The sequence below is a fragment of the Poecilia mexicana genome, unplaced genomic scaffold, assembly GCF_051168715.1.
Source record: "Poecilia mexicana isolate PSO_F unplaced genomic scaffold, ASM5116871v1 scaffold_2, whole genome shotgun sequence".
Classification (NCBI taxonomy): domain Eukaryota; kingdom Metazoa; phylum Chordata; class Actinopteri; order Cyprinodontiformes; family Poeciliidae; genus Poecilia; species Poecilia mexicana.
This window is the reverse complement of record NW_028263371.1, coordinates 51,350,640-51,364,407: the sequence shown is the minus strand read 5'-3', so window position 1 is coordinate 51,364,407 and position 13,768 is coordinate 51,350,640. Positions and strand designations below refer to the sequence as shown.

The 13,768-nt window shown below is 39.3% G+C and overlaps 1 protein-coding gene across 2 annotated transcripts in view; it reads left to right on the top strand.

Moving 5' to 3' along the window:
• hdac4 (histone deacetylase 4) overlaps positions 1–10,365 on the top strand; it is a 125,395-nt gene extending 115,030 nt beyond the window's left edge. For both annotated transcript variants that reach the window (XM_088002372.1, XM_088002376.1), the window contains 3 exons: positions 4,231–4,315; positions 5,255–5,396; positions 5,824–10,365. In XM_088002372.1, coding sequence (XP_087858498.1) covers positions 4,231–4,315; positions 5,255–5,396; positions 5,824–5,863 — 267 coding nt within the window. In that variant the 3' untranslated portion in view covers positions 5,864–10,365. The remainder of the gene's footprint in view (positions 1–4,230; positions 4,316–5,254; positions 5,397–5,823) is intronic.
• Positions 10,366–13,768: the final 3,403 nt, after the last annotated feature.

Below are 13,768 nucleotides of genomic sequence, written 5' to 3'. Positions count from 1 at the left end.
AAACTACTTAAAATCAGATTGAAACACCAGGAAGAAAGCATTTTTATGCTCCCCAGTAAGGTCCCTGTAATGACTTTGGAATGTTGCTGGGAAATGTTGGTGTAGAGCCGAGTGAGAAGACAAGAATAAAAACCCACTCTTTTTATTTTAGTTTTGATTCACCGGCTAAAGCTGGGTTTTAGCCTCAAATAGCAACTCCAAAGTTAAATTTAAACAAAAACAGTGAGTGACTACAGCCTGCCTGGCCATCCAGTGGACGACAGTTTTTTCAAGCTTATCCAGTAAGCGAGTTTTCCCTCCAGAGTAAACTTTAGTTCTTGGCTAAATGTGGGCCTGTGTGTGGTAATGCCGAGTGGGTCCAGGCATTAAACCACAGCTGGGTTAACTGGTCAGCTGTGCTTGTGTTTGTGCTGCATCAAACCATCTGAGGTTCTGTATCGTCTGGGAAGCTCCTCGACCCACAACATTGCCGTAATAAAAATCTCTGATCCAAACATGAGGGCTGAATGTCCTATTCTTCGCTTTACAAGAAGGCAGGTGTGGTGCCATGTTACACGCTTTATGGGATTTTTGCAGTTTTAATTTAAACCGATGTGATGGGAGATACAAAAATCATAATATATATATTATATATGTTGTTATTATTATATACATTATAAATATATTTGTAACATATTTAGCCTTCTTGTTATCTGCTAATAGCTTGCTCTCTCTCACTCCCCTTCAATCTAAATGAACCACCAACATCTCTCGACATTGTTAAAATTTCCTGTTAAATTGTATATTTTGTGTCTTTTTTGACTTTATTTTTAAACATCTAACTAATGGTTAGCTTTACTTTGATTTTGTGGCAAATTTAGCAGGAGACGTGTCCTCAGACATGTTCATTTTTCCCTTTCTGTGTTGACTTGTAGTGTTTTGTAGCTTGTTTGTGAGCAGTATAGCAATGCTTTGATAACAATATCCTCTGTGTTTAAAACCACTTATTCGAGTTTGATAAAATGAAAAAACAAAAAAAAAACAAATGTCCGCTACGGACCCTTTTTTTCCTCTTTAATGTTTAATCACCAATACTTTGTTCCTTTAAATAGCTCATGAATGATGCATTTCCATCTATGCCAGTGAACTCTGACCTCTGTACTAATTGATGATTGCTCCAGTACAGATGTCGGCCAACTCCAAACCATGGTTGTTAGCAATTATTTGATAAACAACTAGCTAATATGCTAATTGCTGCCAGCCGTCCGTGAGGTCATTAAGCGTGTTTGCTCTTCAGTTACAGTAAAATTGCTCAGCTTCACTTGTCGCCCTGTAGACCCGACTGTTCCTCCCCCCCAAAAGAAAAACAAAATCCAAGAAGAAACTTATCTGAAAAGGTCGCCTGCTTTGCACAATGCATGTGATTACCTTGTTCAGTTAGCATAACATAATCAGACGATTTTAGCAGCTGCTAGCATGTACACACAGACAAAGCGGTAAACAATGGATGCCTTGTGCACTTTTTTATTTTGCTGAACAAGTAGAATTCCTCATCTTTCCACTGTTTTGCTTTGAGCCTCCCTTAGGAATGTTTTTACCGGGCCACATTCCTCTCACTCAGCTCATGGCTTGTCTTGGTTTTGTTGGCCGGGACGTAGATATCCTCAGAGATCGGTTAAATCCAACATGTCTGTCTGACTTTTTAAGACCGCGACACATTCACTGTGCAGGTAAAAGCAGCGAAATGTGTTCCTGCTACGGATGACGTCAGGAACAAATGTAGGCTTGTTTACAATATTCCTTCATGTGTCCTTTGCTCATTCATGTGCGTCTTTACCCTACCTGCTGAGTTTGGGCCCCTGGGGTACCATGACGAGAGTCATTAAAGTTTACAAGTGTGAGGCCCGACTGTCAATCAAACTGACAAGTTGCCCCCGTCCAGCTCTGCTCTGAGCTGAACTCCAGCAAACCCCGGAGAACCCCTGACCTCGCTTTGACAGGGAGCCGAGGAAAGCTGGAGCAGCATGGGCTGAACCTTTGGAGAAGTGCACTTTGACTGAAAGATTGATGATCTGAGTCCCCCAGTGTGGAAACATTAGGATGCTAAAGATCAATCAGTTCTGCTTTCTCTCACTTAGCCACAGTCACAGGAACGTCGTGCCACTTTCATACAGCATCCATTTCATTTGTGTCAGTTTCTAATTCATGGGTTTTTCCTACCGTTCTGTGAACAGCCTTAGAATTTATTTATTTTTCTTAAGGCACCAAATATCATAATGAGAACAACCCATTATTTCACATATTATGTTTGTAGAAACAGTTTGCATTCCCAGGTGCTTGGATTCCTACACCTGTGATCTGTGTGACTGGAATACATGAATTCAATGATTTTTATAGTGGAGTTTATAGTCGAGACCTGTGAAGACACTATTGCAGAAATCAATGCAACTAAAAATAAATGCATGGATGAGTTTCTCTAGATCGTACTGAGACATTAATCTTTTAATTCTGGAAGTGTTCTTCAGGTGACAGAAGGCCGACTTTGTAAATTGTCTTTATGTGTCTCTGGGTGTCGGATTTCATCACCACACCCAGATTACAGACCTGATCACTAGTTTCTAGCAGTAATAGCTGAAGCTGTGTGCTGACTCAGTTATTATCTTTGGACCAGAAGTTTCTATGTTCAGGTCCAAATATAACAACTTCAGTTTCGTTTCTGTTCAGCTGGAGAAAGTTATGGAAAGTTGTGGCACCAATGCATTTCTTCAGTGCTTGGATGGGTTCTGAGTCAACTGGTGACAATATAAGGTAGAGCTGTGTGTCATCTGCATATTTATGATAAATCATCATATTTCTTGTTATAATATGAGCTAAAAGGAGCATGTAGATATGATATAGGAGGAGTCCCGTGATAGAACCTTGTGGTACTCCACATGTGACTTCTTCCTGTTCTGAGGAGACGATACCTGTTAACACAATAAGTTCCTGTTCTTATGTGAGCTCTGAACTAATTAAGTACTGGACCAGAGAGTCTGACTCAGCTCTTCGGACGCTTCAAGAAGCGCCCTGATTCTTATGGCAATAAAAAGTATATTCACGTTGCAGCATTAATGGGACCCTTTTATTTGAAAAAGAGCCCGTCGTGTAACAAGTTACTTAAAAGAGCTGTGCACGAGCTGAATGCGTGCATACTCCTCAAGTGCATGATGTAGCCTGTCGTGCCACAGCAGGATTAAAGTATCCATCTCTCCCCGAAGTGCCTTGCTCCCTCGGCCCAGTGGACCCCTCCCATACTCTATTTACTTTAATTAAAATAAAACTCTTAGTCTTGGCCTCGCCAGACCGACCATCCCCTCTTTCTTTCTGGCATCGTGCTCTCCAAATGTCAAGCCAAACCTTTTTTTCTTCCCCTTCTTTCTAACTCTTCATGTCTCCGTTTCCATGTTTCCATGTTGGCGTGCTGTTCCTCTGGGGTTGTGACAAAGCAGAACAAGGATGTGTGCCGTCTGAGGAGGAATGTGGAGCTCAATGAGGCTGTGTGCCGAAACGGGATGTGAAAGTGTCGAACGAATCGTCGGCCAAAGGGGAAATTAAATCATTCCGGGTTAGGAAGGCACCTGAGGGAATAGCTCTGTTTGCTCTGAATTGTGGCTTGGAGGGGTTTTTTTTTTCTTCTTTTTTTTATAGATTTAGCCGTTCTCGCTGAGGTGTATGTATGAACTGGCCGTTTCCAAGTATGTGCATCTGCGTATACCCATGTGCTTCCTTCGAGTGGGACTCAGAACAAAGCACACAGTGTAGTTTATGTCAAAGAGTAGCAAAGCTGTCGAGGAGAGGGAAGAGGCGTGCATCTGCAGACGGGATTTTTTTTTATTGTGTCAGCAGCTTGAGATTGTTCCCAACCTCTTGGATTGACTTAACAGTGGGTTGTGGTCAGCATTTCAAAAATGATCCTGTAAACCGCGCTGAGACTGCATCGGGTCAAATGGGGTTTTGGAGAAAACTCTCTGAACACCTGCAGAACTCATTCACAGAGTATTTATCAAGCTGCAGCTATAATACCAACAAATAAAATGCCTGGATGTTGAATGAGGCTCGCTGTAGATGTAATTTATGCATCTGTTCCAGAATATATAAATTAAATTGCAGTAAAAGCACATTACATAGTGTCAGAGTTGTCTGGTGGAGCTTGTAGAGAAATGAAAACATTAAGCCAGAAATGTTTTTAATCTAATTTTCTGTCTGTTTCAGTTGGACCCCATTCCTTACGAGGTGCTACACCAGAAACCAAATGCTAACGCTGTGCGCTCTATGGAGAAAGTCATCGAGGTTCAGAGTGAGTAGATCACTCACACCGCAGCCAGTAGCTCATACACATCTCTCGTTTTATGTCAATTTCTTTTAAATTAGGCTTTTCTAAATCGAAATGCCTCCACATATAACCTATAAAATCACTGCTGTTGAAAGTTAAGTCAGTAGTTTTACAGATCATAGGGGAGAAAGAAAAGCAGTGATATTATCACCACTTTTGGGTTATAGTGAACAATAAAAAACAATTGAAGAACCAAAATTGTCATTATTTATTTATTTATTTATTTTTTGCATCTCTTCTTTTTAACAGCTGATCCCTTTTTAAAAAGATTTGACATGTAACGCTTGTTTAACCATCATTTTGGGCTCCACCTGGGTCATCCGTGACAGTTTTAACAATAAAAACTGTTTTTTTAGATATTGAGTAACTAAAAAAAAAAAAAAGCATGCCAGAGAAATCATATATATTGAGTTATGCAAGTTTAATTCGTTTATTACAGACCAAAAACATCAGTCAGTGATTACATAATATATTTTCTCCAAATTGTTTTATATATGCTCTTATTAACTTCAGTCCTCACCATCAATAACAAATATTGTTGTATTTATTTCATTTATTTATCTTTGCCATTTTAAATGCCAGTTTTAGCAAAGATGATCAGATTTTTTCTTTGTTTTTTTGTGAAAATTATAACAATAGTCATTCAAATGGACACCATATTTGAGGTTTGGTAGATTTAAAAAATGTTCACTTGATATAAAACAATGAAATATAAAATTTTGTCCCTTTTGCACAAAAAATGCCAAAAGGGGAAATTTATTTTTACAGGTTTTTCAAATCTGTAGACACTGCACTTCACATCCAAAATCTTTTAATTTAATTTATTAAACTCATGCTCATGGTCTGCAGATCTCTTCTAGATGGACAGCTTTTGCATCCTGTTTTTATTTCTGTTTGTTGCAGGTAAATATTGGCCCTCTCTGCAGCGTTCTGCCTCCACCCTCGGCTGGTCGTTGAATGAAGCGCTGCAGCGTGACGTGGAGGAAGCTGAAACCGTTTCAGCCATGGCTTCACTGTCTGTCGCCAACAAGCACATTGGAAAAAGGTCTGTGGCGTGACGCTGTACGGTCGTCTGAGACCCCACTTCCTGTGTTCGTAAAGAACTAGTTGCGATTGTATTTATATATTTCACTAAAACACAGTTCATTATTATGTGTTTGCTTTCTGCAAATATTTCTCTTAGATAATGTTTAAAGCTCTGGATAGTGAGATGTAATTGTTTTAAAATGAGCTGAAGGTCATATGTTCTCTGGCTAACATGGCCAGAGAAATAAATGCATGAAATAACAGCGTGAAAATAAAACAAAAGATCTCATAAGACTTAAGGTCTTTATATCTTAAAATTAAGAAAATGATACTGTAAAACTACAAAACATGCCTGAAATATGACCTTAACATGAAAGATTATAAGTTCACAGAATGTGACAACGCTGTGTGTAACATTTCTCTCCTTATGGCGTTCTCTGTCTAAGGGCTGAAGAGGAGCCGATGGAAGAGGAAGCTCCCATGTAAAAGAAACAAACATGGTTAGCCTTCGACCACTAAGACCAGTGTTCAGCGCTGAATCAGTCCTCATCCTGGATCCCTCGTAGATTCCTTTGTCTCACCGTCGTTGGAAACGATCAGACCTTTTTCTCCCTGGGACAAAACCAGGAACTGACAAAAGTGGCTCTTGCAGAGGAACCAGACGGCGGATGATGAGCTTACGCCAGTTAGTTGCACACAGGGCGGCAGCATTAACCGTGTCGGACACAAGAGCCAGTTATTCTACAGCGACAGCCTCCAGTGCTTTTTAAAAACACTAAACTTGTACATTTTGACTGCCAGTCTGAACCGTACCAGACCTACAGCAGTCGTCTACTTCTCATGTTTTATTTGTTGTTTTTTTGTGATTTATCAAAACCACCTTAGCTGTTAATGTGACTCTGCACTAAAGGATGGACTCCTGCTTTTTCAAGGTATCGGTGTGTTGAATATCCTGCATTTTTCCGAGGTAAAGTTACAGAAGATTCAAGGATTCAGAGAGTAACAGATGTCTGTGCCTTTTTTTGTTTTGTTTTGTTTTTTAATCAGTGGATTTTCTGTTGAGCTCCTCATAAAGAGCTTTGCCTTAAGAATGGATTTTGGATCAAGGAATCTTCTCCGAAGTTTCTGTCCTGGCAAGACGTGACGTGCCTGCATGTTTCCGGCACATAGACTCCAGGACGTTAGCATGTTGGCCTTTATTACTCTGCTGCCAGTCTACTGTCTGTCCCTCCATTTCTGCTTTTTTCTCTCCCTTTGTTACATTCGAAGGTAGTCCTCACCCAGAAGTAAGAGATGAGTGTAAGAAGGCTTAAAAGGAGAAACTGAAATGTATTTTTTTCTTGTTTTTGGACCATAAAATCTAAAATCTTCTTTATTATACAATACTGGAGCCAAAACTGTGTAGCTTCTGCTGTTTTCCACACCGGCAGTGACAGTTTCTACGGTAGAATTTGTGTCACTTTTTAAAGATTATTGAGGAGTGTAATTACTCTCGACTGGGCCAATTTGTTTTTACCGTCCCACCTGGGATTTTCCAGAGGGGTGATCTGCAGCTGCCTTTCCTTTCGCAGCTGCTTTAACATCTTTAGGTCCTTGTTAGAAGCACATCTGCTCTCCAAATGTCAGGTGCCGTGTAGCAGGTTGGTGAACATCTCAGCCTGTTCATATACACTGAAACACAAGTTTTTCATCATCAAGATGAAGCAGTGCAATAATGATTGATCATTATTAAGCCTGTTTAAATATTAATTGGTTTAGATATTATGTTTCCTCCCACCATTTTTTCACACCTCTAAGAATCAATGCCATGTGGTAAAACGATGGTATAAACAGGTAAACTGGGATTCTTGGCTTTAGTTGCTTCAATATTTTCTCGAATAGTAAGAAGCTGTAGACTGAACACCACTTTAAGGCCAAAATGTTTTCTTGTTTAAAAGCGATGAGGAAAAAGTTCTTCACTTAATCTGCTGGTTGCAATCTGCAGATGGAGAATAAAATCGACCTCTACAGCAGAAATCCAGGATTATGTTTAGTTTTAGGATCATAAATATGGGAATATTTTTAAATGACTACACTTCACACTTTCTAATTTCAAACACCATGCTTGGTTCAACTTTTCTGTATCAGTTTTTAATCATCCATCTTTTTTTTTCTCTCCTGTCTTTTGGAAAACCTGACGCGTTTTGTTTTTCTAACTCTGACCTGTGGCCGATCTGCTGAGGATTCCTGCCACAAACATCAACAACCTCACTGGTTTTGTTGCTCCTCTGTGACCTTTGATGACTTTTTTGTGCTCATTATTCACAGTTTCTCTCTGTTACTTTGTAAAGCTGACATACTTCACAACAGGTGAAGGTTCAAACTGTTTTGTAGTGGACGTTGTATGAAAACATTTCTGGGTTTATGGGTTTTTTTCGGGGGGTGGGTGGGGTGGGAACGTTGGGATACAAATGTTTCTACTTTGTAAAATGATGGATAATTGTGTATTTACTGTCTGTTTATAGTAGATTTATATATAAAAGAAAGTATATTATATATCTATACATACTGAACACTTTGATCTTGTTTAAAAAAACAACACTGATGGTTTCTATCGGTCGTATGTGCAGCCGACCCGTTTTAACGTTGTTACTGAAGCACCTTGGCTGTCCTTGGTCACTGTTGACGTTTCTAGCAGCGTTTTCTGTCTGTTTTACTCGTCTTTCACAAGTGATGATTTATCGCTTTTATTTATCTGATGGGTACCACAAACACTGTTACAGTATGCCTCACATATTCATGCACATATCTGTACCATTCCATGTTTCCGATGCTGTTTGTTTGGCTGTAGTTGTAGATTTTCAATTTACCTTTCTGAAATGATCAGTTAGAATTTAGATTTTTTTTTTGGCCCATATTTTTCCTCTTGTTTTTCTAAGCATTCGTTTTTTGATACGCATGAGCGGTCAGTCTTACCTGCAGTAGACAGAGCTCAGATTTGAACTTTTATGTTTGTAAAATGAAGTCAGTCTAAAAAGTGGAAACTGCTCTTAAAGCGCCAGCACCTTGATGAGCCCTTTAAAAATGTATTCCAACTTTAATATGTTGTACAATCTGAAAATATAAGATAAAATCATATATGTTGGGGAGAAAATTACCTGCAGAAATGTGCTCACCTATAAATGAGATCATTCCAATTTATTCCTCTTCTGCACAAACTAAATTTTTCTTATTTTAGTTTGTGTTTGAAAGTAAAATCCCTCTTCATCTGTCGAGTTGACACCTGAACATTTTGGTATTTAAAGTCGTTCATTCTTTCATCCACTTTGATAAAAACCCCAGTTTTATGTGAGGAATAGTAATTCCACATCATGATGCTGCCGCCACGTCTCATTGAAGATATGGTGTTATTTTGGTGATTGTATTTTTGTGCCAAAGACATTGCAGCTCAAGTTTGCCACTAGATTCAGGGGTTTTAAGCAGGTTTGGATGTTTTATTCAAGATAAAATGAATTCATGGAAATTCCCTCAGCTTCTTCAATGACACTGTTAGTGTTTGTGAGCAGTTTTACTTCTGCATTTTAAATATATATATTTAAAAATGCAGTGAATTTTCTTTTTTTGCTCTGCTCCTGACTGATACCTTTGTAAAAGAATTAGGCCATTTTGATTGCAGAACATTTAAGCAACTCTCAGAAATATCTCACCAGGACATCTGAGCTTTGTTTCAAAATCACCAGATTTTATTTATAATTGTTGGGAACTCAAGAACACAGAATCCTGAAATTAAATCAGTAAGAGGTTTGGAAAGTATTAGATATGCACATTAATGTGACTATGTTGTTTTCACCCTGATAGATTTGTTGGTTTGTCTACAGTGAAACTGATCACGACATATCGCAAATTAAAGGTAGAAAAATGTTGAAAATTATAATTGCTTCATTTTGTTGGGATACAAAAACCTAAATGACACTTTTTAGAGCCACTAGTTTTTTTTTTGTTTGTTTTTTGATGGCACAAATCCACTTTCTTGTTGACTGAGCTGTAGACTCATCTGTATGGTTGGAATCTTTTTATCACTTAAACTGAGGTACTTTAGAGAGCCGTCTGCTGTAGGACAGACACTAACTGCTCATAAACTGTCCACAGAACCCCAATGGTAAAACTCTGAACTGACCCTTTAAGGTTTATAGTGTCATCCTGAAGACTGAAGGGTACATTTGTCCTCCTGTGTGATTCAGTGATTCTTTGTAATAAGTTTTCTTTTCTTACCAGAATACTTTTTAAATGACTTATGCTGATTTTGCAGGCATTCATTTCCTTTGGTTGGATTTATAGCTCTCCGGTCTAAAAGACCAAAGCAGAATATTTTTTGTCTTAACTAGCAAAAACCAAAAAAAAATAACTGTCAGATATAATTTTTTACAAACGTATTACCTTGGGATAATATCTGCTGATTAGCAACATTTCAGCACAACTTCTCTCTTTTTTTTTTTTCTTTTTTTTGCTGAATGTATTTGATCTCCAGGGGCCTGAATCATGTCCGATTCTGGAAATTAAAAGCTACACGGTTAACAAGAGGAATGAAATCAATACATATTTTTATTTAACCTGCTTATAAAGTTAAATGACAGTTTAAATGTAAATAGCTTTTTATAAACTAGAAGCGGATCTGACAGGACCTTTGCAGCAGGACGTTGGCTGACATCAGTTTTTATACGTCTCTTTACATTCCCGTTTTTTAATCAAAACACACACTGTTGTGAGCTCTTGTGTAGCTCTGGGCCTGCTTATCGAGTGCATATCGAATGTATACAGAGGTGACCGAGGTCGGGCTGAGGTGAACGTGACCTCACGCTGGATCCGAGGATGTCTCTGCACGCGTTGACTCACTGGAGGAGAACCTTCCCAGAACTCCTGTGGCTTTCCTGCTGCTTTATGTTTTGGTTTCTCGAACGCAGCCAAAACTAGCGCCGTCTGTCTTCACAGTTAGTCTTAAAAACAATGTCCAGTTACTGAAAAGAGAAGGAGAAAAAAAACACGACATTCCTTTTATATTAGAGTGACCATTTATCCAGAGGCAGACCTGCTTTTATTTTGACTCTGACGGCTCAGAGAACTGAGAGTTCATTCGGGTGGTCTCACCGAACTTCACTCCATTCTTCTTTTCTCTCTGCATGATGTTTGTCTGCATGTCCGTCCGTCCGTCCCGGGTCACATACCAGCACTGAAGGACATTAGTACTTTCACTGTATCCAAACTGTCTGATGGCTTTTACTTCACGTTCAGGTGGACTTTGGGTGCTTTTTACCTGTAGCATATGGAGTCATCACACCTGGAGTTGTAGAGTCAGTATCTAACCTTAGATTTGATTGTATTTATGTAGAAGCTGTTCCAGTGGGGCGCTTTGTAAACCGCAGCAACAGAAGGAGGCTTTGTTATAAATCTGGGTACGATGTGACATTCAGAGGACATTTTTATCCTTTTTAGTGCACTTTGGTGATGATTAGGGTCTTTGTCACATCTGGACTTTTTTTTTAAAGCTCCTTGTTACCATCGTCCATTCCACTAAGAAACAAAACACAAAGCCAGTTTTCTGTACATGACCACTGTGCTTCAAAAACAAGCTGTTCCAGGTTTACATATGTATAAAATGCATACTCTTTGTTTTTATTATTATTATTATTGGTTATGTTTTTGACTTGTTCTGCCGTTGTTACAGAAATAGTAATTTTTTTTTTTTTCTGGGAAAACCTTTACTCTAAAAAAATTGTCTTTGACATGTATAATATAAAAGTATTCTTTTTGGACAAAAAAACCAGACTGCACTGTGTGTGTCTTTTTCTTTAAGTGATAGTTATGTTGAAAATGTGAATATCCTGAGGAACATTCATCTGTTACACTCACATTTACATTTTTCAGATGTCAAAGTTAACTTTAGTGAATAAAAAATGCAGTTCCAACTTTTTTCTTTGAAAGAAAAAAAACCCTCCTCCCTTTTTCTCTATTTCCCACCTGATTACTGCCAACAAAGACCACCAGCACCTCAAATCCAAGAAAAAACACTTGAAACCAACCTGGCCTATGAAAAACAATTTGCCCCCCAAACGTCTATTGGCAGCAACAATTGGCATCCAGCACTTGTAAAAACTGGTGAGCAAACTATTACGTCTCTTAGTAGAATTGTGACCCACTCTTCTTTGCACTTTTGTATTTTTCTTTTTGTTTTAGTACAGCTGTTAATACTGTCCTCAAGTCCATCCTTGACATTTGTTTTGTTGGCCTTTTTTGCATTCTTTTCAGTATTCACATTGGGATCAAATGGCTTCCTATATTCACAAGTTTGTTTTAAAATAATTCCATTTTGCTCTGAAACTGTAAATGAATTATTTATATTTGAATTTCTGGATAAATATGCTTCACTTCTCTATTTCTTACTCTCTTTCAAGTTCTCCTCCCAACTATTGTCCTCATGTGAATTCATAGTAAACAGATTTAATTTCTCCACCGCAAAAAGCTTAGATGCTTTAAGAGATGACAACTCTTAAAGATTATTTCACCAAAATCACCCTGGAGAAACATTTAGATAGGAAGGGAACTTAAAAGATTATTTTCACCATGCTGAAGGGAAGTGGTGGAAGTCCACCCTCCTGCTTACACAACTTATTGTGTCGTTTCCTTCAGTGGTTCTTGGTGTAGCGCCACCATAGGCGAGGAGGGGAACAGCTGAAAATGTAACAAATGTTGCAATTTTAGTCCCCAATCAAACCAAGTCAACCTGACTATCAGTTGTGAAAACAACCCAACTTTTTTATATCTGAAGCTTGACGAGAAGAAATGTAGTTTTTGAGTTTAACTCATTGTACAAAACTACTTTCCCCCTTGAGACCCATAAAATGTTGTTTACATATAAAACAGAACATTTCTCCACCAGGAAGAATTATTGGCAACACAGTAGCTGTGAGCAGGATCAGCCCCACATTTGGAGAGGTCAGAGGTCAGAGCTGGTGTCCAAATAAACAGCAGTGAACCCCTGTTGGTGGCAGAGCTGACGCTGAGACAACAGCCGAAAAGCAAACAAAACCAATCCAGCCCTCCTTCCCCTCAAATAAACACATTTCTCAGCTTTCAGTCAAACGCTGAATTTGGTGCGTAACCGTGTAAATAAGGCAGCCGCTGACTTTTGGTTGCTTTGTCACAATCTCCGTAAATCATGAAGATTTGAGACACCAGCGCAGCGTCGAAGGCAAACGAGGAAGGGCACGTCTCGAGGTCTTCAGGTGAAAAAGGTTAAATTGGCGACCTTAGGGATAATATTTACCGTCCGGGAGAGTCTGCAGAGCTCTGGGGACAGTAAAGCTAGGTATGCGCTCTTTTTATGGTTCCTCTGTGGCTGCAGATGCTCTAACGACAGCGAGGTGACACACAGACTGCCCGCCACAGGCTCCCCCAGTTAGCTCAGGTCAGAGAAGAGATGGAGCCTTCTTGGTTGGAAATTCAACAGGCAAAAGATGGCTGCCTCACTCCCCACAACAAAAAGGCATATCTATTTTATCTCTGCTCTGACTGCAGTGACATTATGGTTTGTGGCGGCGCTGCTCATCCTCCTGCAGCGTCAGTCGCTATCAGTTAGCTCTGTTATTACCCGGCCGCTCGGGCGCAGGGAAAAGGCCTCGATCCCCCAGATGTGCTCATCACCACACGTCTTAATTGCAGGTTGGAGTAAATCCCTAAAGGGCCTGTGGGGCTTCGGCCAGCTGCGTGAATGACGAGCCAAAGTAATTATAGAAGAGTTATTAGGATCAAATTTGGATCATCAACACTAGTAAACAGATTCTTTCGAGGAGAGATGTTTCTAGAGGAGTCAGACAGCAAGCAAATAAAAACTGTTGGATTTTAATTTTCAACACAAAGTTGGACTCAAGTAAGAACAAATTTTAGCCATTTTTATATTTTTTGTCCTGAATCTGGCTCAGTGGACCGACCGGACGTTTGATGCTCAGTAGCAGTGAGCTGGACTAAACTTGCTCATCCTGCCGGTGTGGGTGTTTGATTCAACATCTGCTCTGCTGTGGAAAGTCTTCACACATCCACTATTTCTTCATATTTGCCTTCCACTTCCACTCAGTTTTAATCTAAAGTGGTCTTGGTTGGTGCTTCTTCAGGCTTTCTTCAATGACTCTGACTGCTGTCTTACTTACATTTAGTCCAGTACCTGACCATAACTCAGTCAGCTGTAAGGGAAAAGATGATGAACAACTGTAAAACCTAACAAGACGTGGCTTTAGACCCACACAGACAAACCAAGAGCATAAATGAGGATCATATGGACTCTTGGAAGTGCAAAGATTCATATGTCAAGTGGAAGAATATGAACAACAAATACTTGTACTGTGAGTTATAAATAAATAA